This window comes from Rhinolophus ferrumequinum, chromosome 4 (genome assembly GCF_004115265.2).
Source record: "Rhinolophus ferrumequinum isolate MPI-CBG mRhiFer1 chromosome 4, mRhiFer1_v1.p, whole genome shotgun sequence".
Lineage (NCBI taxonomy): Eukaryota > Metazoa > Chordata > Mammalia > Chiroptera > Rhinolophidae > Rhinolophus > Rhinolophus ferrumequinum.
In genome coordinates, this window is record NC_046287.1 from 71427945 (window position 1) to 71448338 (window position 20394).

General features: G+C 33.7%; 1 protein-coding gene across 2 annotated transcripts in view; it reads left to right on the forward strand.

The window, feature by feature from the left end:
* Nucleotides 1-19058, forward strand: part of TUSC3 (tumor suppressor candidate 3) — a 149615-nt gene extending 130557 nt beyond the window's left edge. The window contains exons 8-10 of one of the 2 annotated variants that reach the window (XM_033105008.1): nt 3879-3953; nt 7498-7588; nt 12895-12957. In XM_033105008.1, coding sequence (XP_032960899.1) covers nt 3879-3953; nt 7498-7588; nt 12895-12913 — 185 coding nt within the window. In that variant the 3' untranslated portion in view covers nt 12914-12957. Of the gene's footprint in view, nt 1-3878; nt 3954-7497; nt 7589-12894; nt 12958-18763 lie in introns of those variants that run through there. The other variant, XM_033105009.1, reaches the window with a different exon arrangement.
* Nucleotides 19059-20394: the final 1336 nt, after the last annotated feature.

Consider the following 20394-nt stretch of genomic DNA (forward strand, 5'->3'; position numbering starts at 1 on the left):
GAAATATTTTCCTCTAAGATCAGGAACAAGACAAGGATGCCCCCTCTGACCACTCTTCTTCAATATGATACTGGAAGTCCTAGCTGGAACAATAACTGTGTTTCCCCGAAAATAAGACCTAGCCAGACCATCAGCTTTAATGCGTCTTTTGGAACAAAAATTAACATGAGACCCAGTCTTATTTTAATATAAGACCCGGTGTTTAATATAATATAATTAATATACTATAATACAATATATAATATAATACCGCATCTTATATTAATTTTTATTCCAAAAGACGCATTAGAGCTGACGGTCCGGCTAGGTCTTATTTTCGGGGAAACATGGTAGACAAGACAAAGAAATGAATGAAATCCAAATTGGAAAGGAAGAAATAAATTGGTTGCAGTTGATATGATTGATTTTATATGTGGAAAATCCCAAAAACTCAACCAAAAATACTGTTGGAACTAATCAACAATTTCAGCAAAGTTGCTGGATACACCATCAACAATCAGAAATCAGTTACATTTCTATATATTACCGATAAAACATCTGAGAAAAAAGAAAAAACCTCCCCATTCACAACAGCATCAAAAACAATAAGATACTTAGGAATAAATTTAACCAAGGAAGTGAAAGATTTGTACAACAAAAACTATAAGACATTGCTGTAAGAAATCAAAGGAAACAAAGAAATGGAAAGACATGCCATGTTCATGGATCAGAAGAATATTGTTAAAATGCGGTACTCCCCAAAGCCATCTACAGATTCAATGCAATCTCCATGAAAACATGCCAAATGCATTTTTCATAGAAATAAAAGAAATAATTCTAAAATCCCATACAGAACCACAAAGAGCCCCAAGTAGCCAAAGCAAGCCTGAGGAAAAAGAACAAATCCACAGGTATCACATTCCCAGATTTCAAACTATATAACAAACCATAAAAACAGTATGGTCCTAGTATGGTACCAACACAGAAATAAACATATAGACCAGTGGAACAAAACAGCCCAAAATTAACCCCTTGTATATACAGTCAACTAATATTCAATAAGGGAGTCAAGACTACTCAAAGTGAAAATGATAGACTCTTCAACAAATGGTGTTGATAAAAATGGATAAACATGCAGAAGAATAAAACTAGACACCTTTCTTACACCACTAACAAAAATAAACTCAAAATGGATCAAAGACTTAAATATCACATCTGATAGTATAAAACTCCTAGAAGAAAACATGGGGGAAGAAGCTCCTCTACTGATGTTGCCAGTGATTTTTTGGATGTCACCAAAAGCAAAAAAAAAATCAACAATTGGGACTAATCAAATTTCAAAGCTTCTGCACAGCAAAAGAAACAACAAAATGAAAAGACAGCCTACAGATTAGGATAAAATTTCTAATTTTACCATATTTAAACCATATACCAGATAAAGAGTAAATTATCCACAATGTATAAAGAACTCGTGCATCTCAAAAAAAAAAAAAATCCAATTAAAAATGGAAATAACTAGACATTTTTCCAAAGAAGACATCCAAAGGCCAACAGATACGTGAAAAGTTGCTCAACATTACTACCTGTTAGAAAGGATAGCATTAAAAAAGACTAAGATATAACAGCGTTGGCGAGGCTGCGGAGAAAATGTACTACAAGGTCTACTATAGGTGCGAATGTAAATTAGTACAATTACTATGGAAAATAGTATGGTGATGTCTCAAAAAATGGAAAATATAACTACCACATGATCCAATAATTCCACTTCTGGGTGTTTAATCACAGAAAACAAAAACACACTAAAGATATATGCACTCCATTTATTGCAGCATTTTTCACAATAGCTGAGATACGGAAGCAGTATTAAGCGTCACCACTGATGGATGAAGGAAATGTGATACACACACACACACACACGCGTGTACAGAGGAATATGATTCAGCCATGAAAAAGGATATAATGCTTTTTACAACAACATGACTGGACCTTGAGCACATTGTGTGCAGAGAGATAAGTCAGAAATAGAAAGACAAGTACTTTGTGATTATCACTTATATGGGGAATCTAAAAAAGTCAAACTCATAAAAACAGTAAAATGGTGGTTACCGGGGATAGGGGTATTGGGGTATAAGCTAAATGTTGTTTAAGGTGTATATACAAACTTAACAGGTACTCTATAAACCAGAGATCTAATGCACAGTATAATATATATATATAGACCATGTTGTACTGGAATCACACTTGCTGAGTTTAGAACTTAATTATTCTAACCTTAAAAAGGAAAAGATAATTATATAACATGATAGAGGTGCTAATTATCACAATGGCAGTCATATTGTAATATATAGATGTATCAAAATGTTTTATTCCTTAAATTCATATAATATTCTATGTCAAATATATGCAATTTTTTTAAAGGAAAAAAACAGGAGACAGAGCTTCTGTTGCATAATAGAAGTTAAGAGCAAGTGGGCTTTTGCAGTCAGATAGGCTTGGCTTGAGTTCTGGCTCCAGCACTGCTGAACACCTTGTTTCAATTATTTAACTTATATAAGTTTCATTATCCCAATTTATAAACAAGAATAAAACAGTGTCTACCTCATAGCATCATTAAGGGACTCAATGAGAGAAATCCATGTACAGTGCATAGGCCACTTGCCTGCACAAAGATGTTTTCCTCTAGAAGTTTTATAGCATAAGATCTTATGTTTAAGTCTTTGATCTATTTAATCTTGTAAACCTTATTTTCCCCAGGAATATAAATTGTGCCATTTACACCATTGGAATTTATTAGTGGAATTTCAGAAGCTACTTAGCGAATAGAGTCATAAAGTAAATATTTGTTTAATTTATACTATATATGTAACGTCATTTTAAAATATATTTTGAATATTTGCACAAAATATGTCATAGTTAAAATAATCTAAAATTCTGTATGAATTTTTAGATCAAAGATACATATTTAAATGTATAGATTAAAATCTATACATGAATATCAAAGGGTATTGCCAGAGGAAAATGAAAGGGGAATTCTAACGTAACTCCTTAAAGACCTGCATCAGTCTGCTCCAAAGAAGTAAGCAGTAGAAATTCCCTGTATATGAACAGGTTGAATGATCCAAGCTTTCAATTGTTTTTTTCTCTTATTATTAGCAGTGTCCTATGACTATGGACTTGAGGGACTTGGTATCAACAGATTGCCCAAAACACCTTAAGAAGAATGATTCCTTAAAGTCCACAGACTAATTATACTGGTAGTAGGAAACATTCATTCTTTTTCATTATCCTTTCAGGCCATTACTGCATGACTGAAACTCAAGGAATTTAGTAATTATCCAAATCTCTGGTTTTCACATTGTGTGTCATGGATCCCTATAAGTTCATTGGTAAGATATGGTATGTGTATGGGATAGGGAGTCAGGGGTTGTATATCACAGGGCTGGTACCAGCTTTTCTCTTGTATACGTTAGGCTTCTGACCAAGGTTGGTTGGTTAGTTTCTTGCTGAATCTATTCTAATTTTCTATGATTGTCAATGGAATGTATCATCATAACTATAACTGGTTCATGTCTTTGTTATAATGTGAAATGTCATTATTGGTTTTGAGAGTCTGTATAATTCATATGTGCTGTGAAAGTCCCAGAATTTTAGAGCATTTCAAATAGACCTTCAGAATCCCACAAATTAAAGTATTAGGTTATATAATTTTTAAAATTAAGGCAAATCTAAATATACAAAGAATGATAATTTTATGTTATATGAAGAGAATAAATTGTATTTATCTCTTTTTACGTTTGTAATTTAACTGTTCTGGAACAGAACACATTGTGTTCAGATCCAGAAAAATTAATAGATTTTATTCGCATCTGTTTCTACTGTTTCCTTGACAACTGCTATAGATGCTGCTATCACCATGGGGATGGTTCTTCTAAATGAAGCAGCAACATCCAAAGGAGATGTTGGAAAAAGACGGAGTAAGTCTCTGTGTTGGTATTTTTGTAATTTTGTTTTAGTCTTAAGAGTCATGTGAATCAAATGGGAAATAAATAATGGTCCTTTGTAAACGTTAACTTGTAAAGAAATGTTCCAGTTTGAGGAAGGGTATGGTTTTTTTTGCTTTTATTTCTTGGATGTCTGTGTGCAAATACTTAAAAACATATTTCTTCCAAAATGGGATTGGGTGATTTCTGTGGAATCTCGCATAAAGGAAAGCTGCTATCTACTCTTGTCAGGGATGCCCTGACCCACCTCTGTTGAAGCTGTGTTCTCTGGAGAAATATCCATCCTACAGGGGAGATGGAAAATTCTGTGGGGAGAGGCAGATTTACTGGCAAATGATATGTCCCCTATGCCAACAATCAGGTATGCATTCAAGGACTGACTCAGATGGAGAAGTTTTCACTTAGATTTTGTACACTGAAGTATTAGAATATTTTCTAGTTACCTCCTAACTTCCTCTTATCAACATTTAAAAAGGGAGCATATCTTAATCCTACCTTTTCCAGGGCATTTGCCTTTTCTAGTGATATTCCAAGGTTTACAATTCCACCAAGTTCCAGTTAATTATGTTTTATCTTTTGATGAAAATATTAAGGGGTGATAGAAAAAAACATTTTTTTGTAAAGTAGCAAAACTTGGCAGGAAAGGGGATCAACACCTGGGAAAAGTCTTCCCTGAAGAGCATAGGTTAGGAAAGTACAGAGAGACTTAAATTCAGTATTTCCTGACACAGATCTTTTTGTAATTAATGTCAAGTCCCTATGTGATTTTATGAGTATACCTCTACAAACCTATAGGTAAAATTTTTGTCAATATGCTTTGCATTTCTGAACCCTTCTTAAAACCCATAAATTATGTATGGTGAACATAGATGCCTGAGAAAGACTAATAATTTTTTAAGAAGTTTAAAATAAAAGACTTATTTTCTTTATGGGATTTTAGATAGGGTGACATGTCAGTAAGTACATCATACTGATTTCTAAATACTTAGGTATCTTAAGTGTTGAAGTGTTTCGGATGTAATTTATAGATTAGTTTATCTTCTGATTTTCCATGATGCTATCTACACCCTGTTATAAAGAAACTACAGGATAAGAAACAAATGCATTACTTTGTTTAAGTTAAGCATTGTTCAGAGTATCATTTTATGATACATCTTTTAAATAAACAATTTGATGGTCTTGGGATTGACAGATAATGTTTATGAGGACAAATTCTTATGTGATTATATATTTGTATGTATTTTGTTATATCAAGGTAAGTAATAGTAAGAAATACGTATTAATTTTTTTAATCTCACAGTGTCTATGATAATGAGTTTATAAAATAACTACTTCCAGCTTCCCTCTTGGTAGATATTTGTATATGCATAATTCCAACACCCCCCACCTACTGCCTAATTATTTATTTGTGTGTGTGTGTGTGTGAGAGAGAGAGAGAGAGAGAAAGAGGTGGGAAATATATTTTTTAATTATTCCTTTTTTATTCTAGTGTGATTTTTATTTTTGATATAATACAACTACTGTGATTATTATTGGCAGGTTAGAATGTTTGTGTCATTATAGCATCTTCTTCTTACAAGTATGTAGTCTTGGATGGGCTACAGTGGTTCATTTAGTGATGACTAACTCCTCACCACCCACTCGATTCCTCTCTCTTCCCCATGTACAAGTACTTGAGTTACATTATTTTGTTCCACTGCATTGATATAAATATATTGTCTTACGTGATCACATATTTTGAGGCTCTTTTCCCATTTAGCATAACCGAATGTGGCTACTAGAAGTGGCAAAGGGAGTGAAAAGTGTTTTGAATATTCAACTTCTGAAAATTTTGGTTTTTTTAAAGATACAAAGGAAAGGAAGAAGTGTTTGATAAAAATACCATATGTGGGAAGGTATAAAGTAAAACATCATGTAATTAAGTCTATGTTTTGTAACTGTTGCACGCAAAGTTGTTAATATGCTGTATCTAGTGCCTGAGGGTTGGCATACTTGGATATTCTACAATTTTTAAAAAAGGTGTTTTTCATTTTGTGATGTTCAGCAACTGTTTTTTTGTCCTGCCAATATTCATTTGAAGTTCAACTGCATGAGTATTGTCTGAAATTAAATGTCATAGAAGTTTCAACTGAATGCTATTAAGTGCTTATGATTTTTAACAATTTATACTCAAAACAGAGACCATGATATTCCTACAGAGCTGAATGAAAACTGACACAGATTTCTAGACCGTATCTTGAGAATTCCATACTTTTTGTACTCTCTGGTTTCCAAAACTGTAATTAAACCTGGTTTCATTTATATGCTAGCAGAATTTTTTAAAATGTATTTATCATTATAAGCATATATAATAACTATTTAATTTTCCTTATGGTCCTCTGCCTTAGTATGTTTAATCTATTTTTGCCTTCTCCTTTCTTTTATAATTATTTCAGCTATTTTTCAGTATTTTTTATTTCCTGAAACTAATAAAAAGATACAAGTATTGTGCAAATATTTTGTTTTTAAGAATGCTTAGGAGTTTATTATTGAGAGATAACTCTAATTCCTACTTATTCATAGAACAGATTTAAATAAACTTCAGTTTTTAAAAATATGTATTTCTTTTATTCTAAGCATACTTGCGTTTAATTGTCTCAGATTTTTAAATATTTAAATATTAGAAACATATGTATTTTATTAATAGCAATGAATCTTGTTTAAATATCCATAAATGTGTATTTAAATATATAAGCATATTTTATTTTACATGATATAAACGTATATATAATTACTCATCTACTTTTAAGTAAAAGAGAAAAGGGAAAAAATAATTTTCCTATTGTCAACTTGCCTGGGACAAAGACATATTGAAAACCTAGAGCACAGCACATCCTACTGTAACATATGCCCCTGTTCCATTGTTAAAACTAACAAACAATAACACGTTGACACTACTACCTGCTTACCTGCTACTTAGGGGTTGGGTCTTCTCCCCCTTTGACTCTTACAGAGTCCATATTATCTCACTCTCAAAGCTTTTATCCCTTGCCTTCTGTACACCAGGATGAACTATTTCTAAGTAACAGGCTATTTCTGAAGCAGTAATCTAAAATTATATTTCTTTGGAAATATTGCATGGCCCTGAAAACAATGAATTTATATTTATCATTGTAATAATGCAAAGGTCTCTGCCAATATAACCAATGCTTCATAATGTAGGGGCCGATAATGTATGGTCTATCCCATAATTTGTTTTGTTTTGTCCCCTGGGCATTTTAGTATTTGTAGGAACTCTTTAACAACCAGAAGACTTAGATCAGTCATTTTTGTTGTTTTTATACTCCAAAGAGTACATTTTCATTAAGAATGTGGAAAATAATGAATCCATTATATTTTGGATTATCTGATTTGTTGTACTTGTATGTGCCATGAACTATTACATGTAAGTATACTGTAATTAATTGAATGCATTTTTAAAATATAGACATTTGGGTTTCATGTCTCTAGAGGCTAATAGTATTTTCTCTCTTTTTAGTAATTTGCCTAGTGGGATTAGGCCTCGTTGTCTTTTTCTTCAGTTTTCTACTTTCGATATTTCGTTCCAAGTACCACGGCTATCCTTACAGGTAATATTATTTATACTAATGTGATTGCTTTCATTTTCAACTAATAAACAGAATTTCAATAGTTAATCTATATTTAAGGATTGATTTAAAATAGCTAATTCGTTTGCCAAGTGATTTTAAACTCAGTAAAGCAAGTTTTTGAGCATCCACCATGTGTTCAGCATAGACTATACAAAGGAGATACTGTGTTTCCCCAAAAGTAAGACCTAGCCGGACCATCAGTTCTATGTAATGTGTTTTTTGGAGCAAAAATTAATGTAAGTCCAAAAGACTCGTTAGAGCTGATGGTCCGGCTAGGTCTTATTTTCGGGGAAACACAGTATAAGTCATGGTTATAAGTCATGGTTGTTCCCAAGCAGAGTACAGTTTCATTTTAGAGACACATGTATATGTACATACACATATAACAAAATGGGTTGGAAGCTTTGTGGACTTCAATTTTTTTTTCTCTTGATTTACTTGTTATGATTTTGACTTGATTTGCAGTTTTTTTTTTCCTAACTTGCAAAACTTTTCTCATCTGCTATTCAGTGTATAAGAAAGTTTGCATCAGCTTTTAAATCTACAAAGTTTTCCCTTTTTTCTAATAAGAAAAGCCAACCTGAAAGGGAAGATTAAATGACAGAATAATCTCTGAGCATTAGTTGTCATGATACCTTGTAAGATTTTCAACAACATATTGTCATGATTGGAGGTGGGAAGATGGTGAAAATTCATTCTGAGACCACATTGTTACAACCAAACTTGAAACTTTTACTAAAACACAATACAATTGGTGTGCCAGATTATACTTGGTCATTTTATGAATTAGGCGTAGGTTTACATCTTGAGCATATTCCTTCTTCAGCTTCTCTTAAGGAAATCAATATTCTACTTTCTCTTTCTCTAGGGAGTCCTTCTAATAGTTTAACCCATCCTTCTTTCTAATGAAGAAGTAAAGGTCCTATATGTCTTTTTTTCAAAGATTTTAAATATTCTGCTGAGTTAGTACAACTAGTGATACGTTGGTAGAAAATAAAATCTCATCATTCCTTATATCCTTTCCACATAACTGTGCAGTTATTTTAAGAGAATGTTTCTACATGGATGGTGGCAACAATATATAGCTTTTCTGGGGGACAAAACTAATCCCATTAACAAGGAGATCTGATTATGGGGTTATAATGGAAAAATAAGACTCTTCAGCCCCACCTCTCTCTTTTCTTATATGAACAGAAGCACATTTCCAATTATCTTTTTCCCCACTCCCATTAAATATAAATATACTAAAGGAATGGAATAAATGTATCAGATCTGAGCTGTGGGATCGTCTGCCTTAAATCCTTCCTGCAGTGTAAATGAACTTTTAAAAACATTAGTTCCAACGGTAATTACAAGAGTAATAAGACAGGCAAGTAAAGCCTCCAGTTTCTTCATTTTGTTCTTGACATCACATAGCCAGCCAATTTTGGTTTTGAAACTACGAAATGATCAGACTAATCAAATACAGATTAAGTATACTCAAGAAAGATGAAGTTATGTGTTACTCTTTCTCTCTACCCAAGGATTGAGAATCATGGTTCTGTATGAATTAAGTGTTAGTTTGACTTACATGTGTTCTGTAATAGAAACTATAAAAGATTATTTGTATTCTTTTTTCTTTTTATCCAGGATGCCAAACACTTAAAAATTAATTCATTTCAATTGACAGCACTTACAATAGGTCAAAGAAAAGGTATCTATCTTTATAAAAGATAAAATATAGTAAGAGATGTTGTGAGATTCTTCTTAAACCCTGTTTAGTTAGAGTCAGGAAATGAGGGAAGGTAAAGAGAAAATTATAGCTTTCCTTGTATATTAAAGCACCTTATCCTACCAGAATGTCATTCCCTATCTAGATTCTCTGACAGAGCAATATAGTGAGGCGGAAAAGTAGAGAAAATTAAGTTTTTACTACTTTCATTGAATAATGTCACATTTGACAGCACTATTTTTTTGTGTGTGTGTGTGATATGAAGAGTTTTCAAGTTTATATATTTTTCCCCCAAGGAGTAGTTGTCATTTCAGTAGAATACCTCCTCCCCTCTACTCTGGTTCTTTACCAGGAGTGGACATATAAATCACCCAGGGAGCTTTTCAGAATGTGTATTTTAGGCCTCACCCTAAATATACATAATAAGCATTTCTGAACCAGAGTACATGCTTGCTTATTTTATTTATAAATGAAGGTGGCATTGAACATTCTTACTGTGTAGCCAGCCACACTCCCTTGTCAGGCCCCACCAGACTAAACAAGGGATGGGCTTGCCATCAGCTGGCCACATGGAGTTGGAAATGTGAATGAGGTCTCTTGTAAGAAGTCAGAGATAGGAGTCATGTCCAAGAGTGGTTTGTGAATACGAAATTTGACATAGTTGAGATGGAAACCCTGAGGAGCTGCCAAGAAACAGAATCAAACAGAGCCTAGCAAAGAAGCTTGGGAAACGAGGTTTGCTGAAAGAGTGGGACATGGGGCTGTAGAGAAATGGAAGGCAGGCTCCTGCTATTGCAAAAGCTCTTTCGCACTCTCTCTCATTTGCTGTGCTGTGTTATGACTCAGTTATACAGCTGTTCCACTCTCCAACTTAAATCATGTTTTTAGTTCAACTGTCTCTTTCTATCTGACATAAAGCTTTCTAATATTTCTCTCCAGCCTCCTTAAAACTTTCATTTGTATCCACTTTTCTGTCTTCTGTCTTTTCCATGGATATAGTGGTTCGTCAAGCTTCCATAAATCCTTACAGCTCTCATAAATCATCCCTCTCTGATCATTTATACTCACATTCTCTTACTGCCAGGTTTATGTGATATATGTTCCTTTCACTACATTTACAGCATCCCTTTGAGCTAACAAAACATAGTAGAAGGAGGGGAGAATTATGAAGACAAATTTTTTGCATTTGCAAATATTTATTCCTTTTTATGTCTAGTACGTGGGTATATACAAAAGTTGCCTTAGTGATGGTAGATACTGCTTTGGGTTTTGTTTTTATTCCATTACATCATTTTTCTTCAGAATAAGCTTTTATTTCCTCCTCAGAAATTTTATCAACTTTCTTGTGAATAATCATGATGATAAATAAATGAAAAACATCAAGAGTAAGTGTTACCAAAAGGATTGCAGAACGTATATACCAGAGATTTCGGTAAATCTTGAGCTAAACTCTAAAAACCTGACAGTGCAGGGAAAAAATATACATGTATACGACTAGTTCACTGGAGAAAAAACAAGGGTGAGGGCAGAAGCAATAATGAGAGAGGAAATAAAAGAGAGAAAGGAAGAGAGAAATAATTCTGGGATAGCTGAAAGGGGAGATGTTGGTAAGGAAAAAAAGAGACCCTTTCCCACTAAGTTACCCTCTAGAAGAAGCCTTGGTCAATTACGAACGTAGCACCACAGTTTTAAGGAACACTTTGGATTCCCAGAAGCGTTTATCTGTGGCACCAGCATTATAGTACTTGATTTAAAAAACGAACGAACCAACATTGCTCGTGTCAGATAAAGGCAGTTTGTAGGGACTGAGAAAAATGAGATACAGGATAGGACACCATCATTATAGGAAGAGGAAAACCTGCAGAATATACCAGAAGGTACATCCTGGCCTGAGTACTCCTGAAAAGATATTTATGGATGTCCATCTTCCAAGAGAGTTAGGCTCCAGTATAGGAATCATAAACCCTGGAGACCAAAAGCCAAATCAACTTAATCAGTTGTGAGAGACGTACATTGAAGTAGGCTTGCAAAAGAAAGGTCTCAGCCAAAACCATATCCTTGACTTTGAGATAAACTGCAAGGACAAATACTCATTTTTCTTCAAAAACAATGGAAAAATCTGCTTCTATGTACTTAAATAATATCTGTACTTTGGGTAAAACTCTTGAGACATCCCTTAGAGAAAATACACATTTGAACATAACACCATGTACTAATTTAAAAATCACCTTTCTCCGTGGGCTTTAGCTCCAGAGCCAAAGTACTTTCTTGGGTGGGTGCCACTGCCTTTTGGAGCCCTCAACATCTTCTTTTTAAGTTTCTGTGAATAACTTTTGTACCAAGAAATACCACGGATACACGAACTATGTCTAGAATTATTTTTAAATTATTTTTTTTTTCATTTTTCCCTCCCAATTAAGAATTCTGTTTAATCTGCAACCTGTAGTTTCTGCTATATGGAGTGATTTCTATTTTCATTTTTATTTTAATCTTAAACTACAAAACTAACATTTATGCCGTTCATCATATTTTCTTAGTACTTCATTACTGCTATTTTTTTTTTTTGGTTAATCTGCATGTTGAAGGGGATAAAAGTCTACTTTAAGTGTTTATCCTATTTCCTTAAAACTTCCCCACTTTTCAGTCTTAAGGATTTTTTCCCTACAGTATGTTTCATACCATCACTAAATTCTCCTGGATTATCTTTTAAGTTTCAATAAGCAATCTTCCTGATTTAAATCTCTGACCTGCTTGTTACTGACTGTATGACTTTGGACAAGTTACTTAACTTTCTAAACCTTGATTTTCTCATTTGTCCATGGAAAACAACTACATGCTACACTTGCCCATTGTAAGGATTACATGGGAGAATGCATGTAAAATCTCTTAGCACGTTGCCGCGCACATTGTAAAAGACATATAATATTAATTACTCAATAAATGTTTGATGCTATTATCATTAATTCTGATATGAATATTTTAAACTCATTTATGTTTAATCTTTTTTCTAACCAAGATTTTTCTTTACACTGAAGATTAAGTAACTGTTACTTTATATTTACATGATTTAGTTGAGTGAAGAACAGCTTTTCCCTAAATCTTTTGATTAATTTAATTGGACTCCTGAGTCCCTTGAAACTACCAGTGAAACATCAATATTATTAAGAATTTGATCTAATAACCATCTGAGCCATAGTTCAGAAAAATAATTTTTTTGCAGTGCTAGCACTGAATTCATTTTGTTTATTAAAGATTAACTTTAGGTTTGTCCCATTTTCTAAGAAGAGTGAAGTGCTAGTAGCTATACATGATAGTGTTTGCTTATATTCTTATCATGTCATTGATAAGAATTTCACTGAGGTTACCTTGGCTCATGCTGAGTTCCAACCTTGAGGAAGGATGTAAAGGACCAAAGATTCAAAGACGAGCTGTCGTGCTATGAAGGCACCATTTTCTATCCCTTGTCTTATCTAGATAAAGAATACACTGCTAAATCTTGTAATAATGTTGTACATATGGAATCTTAAGGACTATTTTTTCCATATTGTTGTATTTCATTATGGTGTTTGGAAAGTGATCTGGACTTTGAGTGAGAAGATGTGATTTGGACCTTGGCACTTTAAAACTGTAACCTCAGGCAAGTCTTTTAAATCTTCTCTGATCCTCAGTTTTCCTCATCTCTCAAATAATGACCATAATTTTTATCCCGTAAGACCAGTTAAAGCAAAGTATTTGTTTTACAAACGTAAAATAACTTTACTGTGAGATCTCATGTTACAGTCTTATGCTGTTAGTACTTAGCTGTTACAGGTGTAATTCCTCAAATAAAAATTTCCAGCTATAGACTTCGACAAACACAGTGTATTTTTTAAACCATACCATGTTTCCCCGAAAATAAGACCTAGCCGTACCATCAGCTCTAATGCATCTTTTGGAGCAAAAATTAATATAAGACCTGGTATTGTATTATATCATATCATATTATTTCATATCATATCATATTATATAAGACCCAGTCTTATATTAAAATATCATATTAATTTTTGCTCCAAAAGACGCATTAGAGCTGATGGTCCAGCTAGATCTTATTTTCGGGGAAACATGGTAATATTCATATACATGCATATGCCCTCCACTCCAAACAAAATACAATTCCATTTGTTTACTTCTGTTTTATTACTTTAGGGTGGAAAGCAGAACTGGAACCATTGATAGAAATATATTTAATTCCACCTTTGAAAACTAGTCAAATCCCTTTTCTCACAAGCAAGCAACATAAATTTTAATAGCCAAGATAATAAAACAAAATACAAGTCTTCTAAACATGTACTAATTTTTTAAATCAATATTTAAGAAATAGATACTTAGGAACCGCTATATACATCCAAAGTAATTTTTATAGAAAATCCAAAATCCAGGTTTTTTGATTTTGCACTGCACATTCCAAGCTCTCAAACCAGAATACAGTCCGAGCACACTTATACAACAAAGGGAGCTCTACAGGGTTACGTGCATTGTAAAAATACACGTTTATTACTCTGGCAGAAACTCCACCATTCAGCCACGCGTGGAAGCTCCAGTGGTCTCAGAGTTCTTTGTCTTTTTTACCTCCACCTTACCCTACATGCTAGGATCATTGTTCTTTTTCTCCAGACCTAGCATCCATGTTTCTGACCATGCCTAACTCTTAATAATCATGTTATCAAAGCTCTTACCTGAGCATTATTCTCTGTGTATAGAAGTGGCTTTAACAGTGTTTAGACTTGACTATTGTTACCCTGTGTAACTATAGATATAGAAAGGTTTTCATTCCCAGCGAACTCTCCCGACTCCTAATAAAGCCCTGAATTTCTTTGGGCCTTTTTTAAAGATCATTTACTTCCAACATGAGGACTTTTCTGGGTTCAGTAACCTTCTATTACAAAGAAGAGAGCCCAGCGCTTTTGGCTAAAGAGATCTGGCTAACAGCCATAATGTACTTTTGCCTGGCACCCCCTTAGGACACTTATGAATATGGAGGAAAGGCTGAAAAATCCTAAGAACAGTGAAGCAGTGAGTTCCACTCACTACAAGGCCAATGGAACAGGCGTGAACACCCAACTAGTGGTTTTTCCATGCTGTGAGTAAAGAAGCAAGGCCTTTCCTCCCTCCTGCACTTTTTTTTTTAATTTGGACACTAAAATGAAATCCGAGCAGCTACCTCTTAACCGTATAAGTGATTTCTGTGAAAAAGAGTGCCCCTAAGTACCCACTAGTTCTCCCTGACTCCTTCCCCTGTTTGAAAACAGACACTAAAAACTATACACAAGAAAATTCTGTCCCGCTGAATATCTCACTAGAGAATTCAATCAGCTTCCAATCGGACAGTATTCATTTGTTCAAGAGTACTGTGCATATCCTGAGAACAAAAAGAATACTTCAAGAGAAGGAAAAGCAAAAATAAAGCACAAACCACTATTTGGTGCCTGTTCAGATATATCACAGGAAGAGAAAAGGAACAAATAGGCTTTACATATCATATGGGTCTCCAGTGATCCACCCAGTTAGCCAAATACAAAGGTCTCTCTTCTCATGGTGCAATCCACATAACCTTTTCAGCACTGTAGTTGACCAGCTCCTCTGAAATGTCATACCATGGATTTTTGTAAATGTGACACTCTTCCACCTTCCTCTTTCCTTCGGGGTTACTCCTCAGTCCCAATGTACTGACCAAATCCTGGCCTTACCCCCTCACCCACTACATGTCCAAAACCATCTCTGTTTCCACACTTGTTTCTCCCCTTTTCCCCATTTTCCCTTATGACACCATATTCTCAGTTGTACAAGACAGAAACCTTGGAGTCATTTTGGCCTAAATCACTTTGTGTTCCCACTGCTGCTGTCTGAATTATTGTACACAGTATCTTTCTCAGACTATCACCTAGCCTCCTGACTTTATCTCCCTATATGTAGTCAGTATCTTCCTTAAGCCACCCTTATTCTAGAGGAATGCAGAATCATTTTAAGATAACATAGATTATGTTGCTTTTTCGTCAAAATCCATTTGATTTTGGCTAATAAGAAAGGGGAGGAAAAAGGTAATACATGTTCCTTCTAGACGATATAGATAATCAAAATGAAGAAAATAAAATTTTCATAATCCCAACACCCAAGTTATCAATGTCAACAGTTTGGCTTGTATATATTTAGAACCTAGGAAAAGATTATATCATATTTTTTCTCTTTCCATACATCATGAGCATATTTCAGTGGCATTAACTAATATTCTACAACATGATTTTACTAGCTATGTAATAATTCCATTGTAATAATTCCTGTGTAATAATTCAATAAATCCCCTTAACTTTTTTTTTCTTTTTTTAAGTTTGGTCCCATCTGTCTCTTCTATTTCTTCTTACAGTACACCTCAGTGCAGGGGTTAGGATACAGCCTGCTTTGTGGGCCAGATCTAGCCTGCTGCCCATTTTTGTGTTCCACATAAACTAAGAATGATTTTGACAATCTTAAATCACTGGGGAAAAAATATTTTCTGACATGTGAAAATTATATAAAATTCAAATTTCAGTGTCCATGAATAAAGTATTATCGGCACATAGCCAGATTCACGTGCTTATGTATCATCTATGGCTACTTTTGCACTAAAACAGCTTAGTTGAGTAGTTTCAACAGAAACTATGGCTCAGAAAGTTTAAAATATTTACTTTCTGGCCTTTTACAGAGTGTGCCGACTACTGGTTTAGCCCTATGAACACAACACCTGACGTGTTTTCATTCTTTGGGACCTTTCTTCAATGAGCTGCTTCAGCCTAGGCTACCCATCCCTTCATTTTACTCGTTCTGAAAGTCAGTTTTGCTCTGCTGACTTGTTTCTAAATTCCTTAACATTTGACTTGCCATCATATCAAGTATATCACAGTGCTACACTTAATTGTATCCAGGGCTTTTCCTCCTCTGGAAAAGAAACATAATGGCCATGATTTTCAGTCATCCCATTTCTTGTAACTCCCTTCTGTGCACAGTATGCATCTACACTATAGATGATCAATATACGTCTCTGTGCAATACTGATTGAAACTGAGTTCGGAATATGAGAGAACTATCACTTTAAATAATGTTCTGTAGAAAAACTCTGAATTTCCAGTAATAAACTTGCTAATGAGCCTTTAGAACAGCACTCCTCAGCAAATCAGGGACTGCATTTTTATCTAAATTCTGAATGTTTGCTGTTATGGGGAGAGATTAGGAGAGAGCCAGACTTACAGAGACAAGTGTTGGGATCCTCATCCCATTCCTTCTTTGTATACACAGCACCCTCTGCGTCCCTGATAGTGCTTTAAGCAATAATTAAGGTACGCAGACTAAAAGGGAATGTTTGCACACCCCTTTAGGTTAGGAGAACAGGGAACTTCTGAGGCATATTTTGCTGCTTCTGGTCTGCTGTCTAATATCCCTGTGTACAAGTCACTAGCCTTGCCAAGTAGCGTCTGGCTTATTTTGCTGCCTGAGTTAAAGTTGACCATGCATGCACTTCAGAATACACCAATCATGGTAGTGAGTGTTTGCACATGCAGACAACCATGAAACACACTGCAACACTGAAAAGTACATTCCAAATAAGAGGGATATATTCAGCTTTTAGTATTTTTGACAGTTTTTATGTATGACACGAAAGCATTTTGTACATTTTTATGATAAGCATTATTCGGAAAGATAATAGAACCTTTTGAACCTTTCTAGCTGCAGATAAAGTTAGGAAGTATAACAGGATCATAAACAGTCAAATTACTGTTTTTGCTTTATCGTGGTAATATTTTCAGCAGGGATAAGAGGTTATCTTTAGTGCTCTATAGCTTGAAATGTTCAGACCTGTCCTTTAAAAAAACTGAAGAAAGAAAAACTACAAATCTTCAGTTTCTTTAAGTTATCATTTTTCCAAGTTTAATTACAGTTTAAAATATTTTATGATCAAGTTTTCTTTTTTCATCATCCCTCATTCTTCAGATAGTTTTATCTCCAGGCAGGTTTTATCTTCAGGCAAGCTTATTATTAAACGCAGAAAATGCTAAAAAGTTCATTTACATGTGGCCCCTCTAACTTCTTTGCCACCCATGTTGTTAGGGACACGGAAGATTGGACAGCAACTGGAGCTTAGTTCTCTGACTGCGGTTACTGCTCTAACATTCTTCATGGAAATGGTTACCCTTGCGGTACTGCAGTCATAACTTGTTATCTTGAAAAATACAGTCAGTGTCTTATTGCTTGTAGATGCCAGCACATAATTTATAACTCTTAATTTAGTAATTCCTCAGTAACAGATACAGAGTATTTTAGTTTGTAATGCACACTTTATGTTTTCGTTTGTTATATATTTTAAATATATAATATGTCGATGCTTATGTTTTATAATAAAATACTTTTAAATATATATTTACTTTTAACACATAGTACCACCAAGATCATAAAATATTAGCACTGGAAAGAACTTTGGTGATCATCCAAAACAAGCATTCTTTTCACTAATGAGGAAACTGAGGTTCAGAAAGACAGAGAAGTGTATGCCTAGGATACTATAACTTAAACATCCAAATAATTAAAAGTACTAGTTTTCCAACTACTTGACTTTTCAACTATAGTAACCAATAATTTCATTTTCAATATTTAAAATGAATTTGTCTTTGGTTGTCCTACAAAGTTATATTGTTAAGACAAAAAAAAAAAATTGCCACGTGTTAGCAGAAAGGCATAAACATCAAACAAAAGCTTAGTAATGTTATTTAAATTGACTTACTTTTTTTCAAACTTAAATATATTTCTATGTATGGATTAAAAACTTTGCGTAGGGCAGTTAAAAATCAAAAATAATTGTTACCTTTTACTTTTATTTCTATATGTACAAGCATGTATTTGTGTTGAAACAACACATCAGGCTCTGATAATACTTTAATGATTTGTGTATACTTTCTGGCTACGCAATATAATGAAATAATAAATTTCATGAAAAAGATAGTGTTTATGTAAGCAAATGAATTACAAATTGAATGATGAGGAAAAAAACTAGTTTCCTTAGGGCACTGAAATGACCCACTTTGAATATTTGTTTCAATCAATTCCTTTTATTTCCCCTACATTGTCAGTTTAAATGCTGATTTAACTATTGATCTAGCCAACAGTGAGAGTGGTTCACAGAAATAGGGTGTTTTCTCCACCCTATTGATACAAGTGTAAGTTCGTATCAGCATCTTATCCCACCCTGACCTATTCTCACCACAAATCTGACCCTGTTACAGGAACTAGTTCAGGGAAATTAACCTGATATAAAAATTAAAATGAACTGAGTTAATATAATTATGACATTTTTGTTATATTTATATGTAGTAATTGAGAACGGAATAAAAAGCATATTTTGTTCTTATTTTAAGTAAATAATGTTCTTTGTTTTTCAGCTTTTTAATTAAATGAAGCAAAGTGGGATTTCCATAAAGTGAATGTTTACCATGAAGATAAATGTTCCAGACATACTAGTTTGAATTCTTAAATTCATTTCCTTGTTTTCTTGTGATAATCTAGCTTATTCTTGTATAAGGTTTTTAAATGTGAGATTTCCTAGTAAATGTAATTTAAAGAAATTGATGGTCAAATTAGATATTAGCATTGGAAAGAACAAAGGAAACATTAAAGTGTTTTTCAAGCATATTACATTCAGTGTGTGCTAGACTGAAGTGACAATGTAATTTTGAATTCATGCGTTAGAGCTACTCACTTATTAGTAAAGAAATCCACAATGTTAGTAAGAGGAAACTGTGAAATGTATGTTAAAGAATTCATATGGTTGTACAAAGATTAGATATATGCATGACAATGCTGTGTACTGAAAAATTAAACTTACTTCAGTTTCAGTGTAAAGGACATGTATGGTTACAGGATTTTGTTCTCATTAATCATAACTAGATAAAGGAGTATAGGACAGGGATCTGGATGAATAGTACTATAACTTGGATACCTAACTTGGGAGGTTCTTCCCAGGTTATAAATCAAACATGACTAAATCAACATGCCTCAAAGGCATCAGGCAATGAAAACAGCGCCCCGGAACTGGGAATTAATTCCTCTCCAACTGTAGAAGTGACATCCAGGAATCTAGACCTATGACCTACAATCACAAAACTAACCCAGTATGGACATTTTTCCCTAGTGTTATATGAAAGAACCTTGCCATCAAAACCTCATTCCCTAAATCCAGATAAAGATTAGTTATCCTAATATGAGTGAGGGACTCAGTGAAGTTTTCTTGAAAACCAAATATAGGAGTCTAACCATTATTATTTGTATATTCTGTTTAGTTTATAAAATTTACTTTATAAAGCACCTTTGCATATGTTACAGTATCTTTCTTCACAACAACTCTGTAAATTAGACAGGAAATGTAAATTTTGTCTGACTTTTAAGTACTAGAAGCTGAAAGCCAAAAAGAATAAAAATTAGACCTTTTGGCTGAGCTTTCAAACTCCCAAACTTGAATTTTCATGTTCTATAGTACACAAAGAAGGATTTAGAAATACAGCTGGTCAGTTCAATATACTTTTTTTTGATTTTCCTATTTAGGCTTTGCTATCTAATTTTCATTAAGATCCAAATAATATACCATATTATTTGAACTTGTTAGTTGGAAGTTCCAGCTATATTCTCAAACAGGAACCAGTGCACACCCACTGAATTTACTATCCCTAGGTAGCACTGATCTGTCAATCTTAATCCATTGAATAGTTTTATATGACCTAAAGTTCATTCAGAACAGACATTACAATTGGAGTTTGAGGCCAAGTTGTACAAACAATAAACATTTATTTATGAATTATAATGACTTCTGTTTGTCCTCTTAAAGGTCAAAATTTTTATCTTCCAGTTTTCAATTGACTAAATTAACATACAGTTAATCTCTATAGTTCTCAGATATTGTGACCTAGGTAAGAACTTCCCTATCTCAGATTAGTAAAAGTTTTCTAGCCTCAATTATATTATTTCCTCTGAACATTAAACATGTGCCACTATAAAAACATTTTGTTTGTTTGTTTGT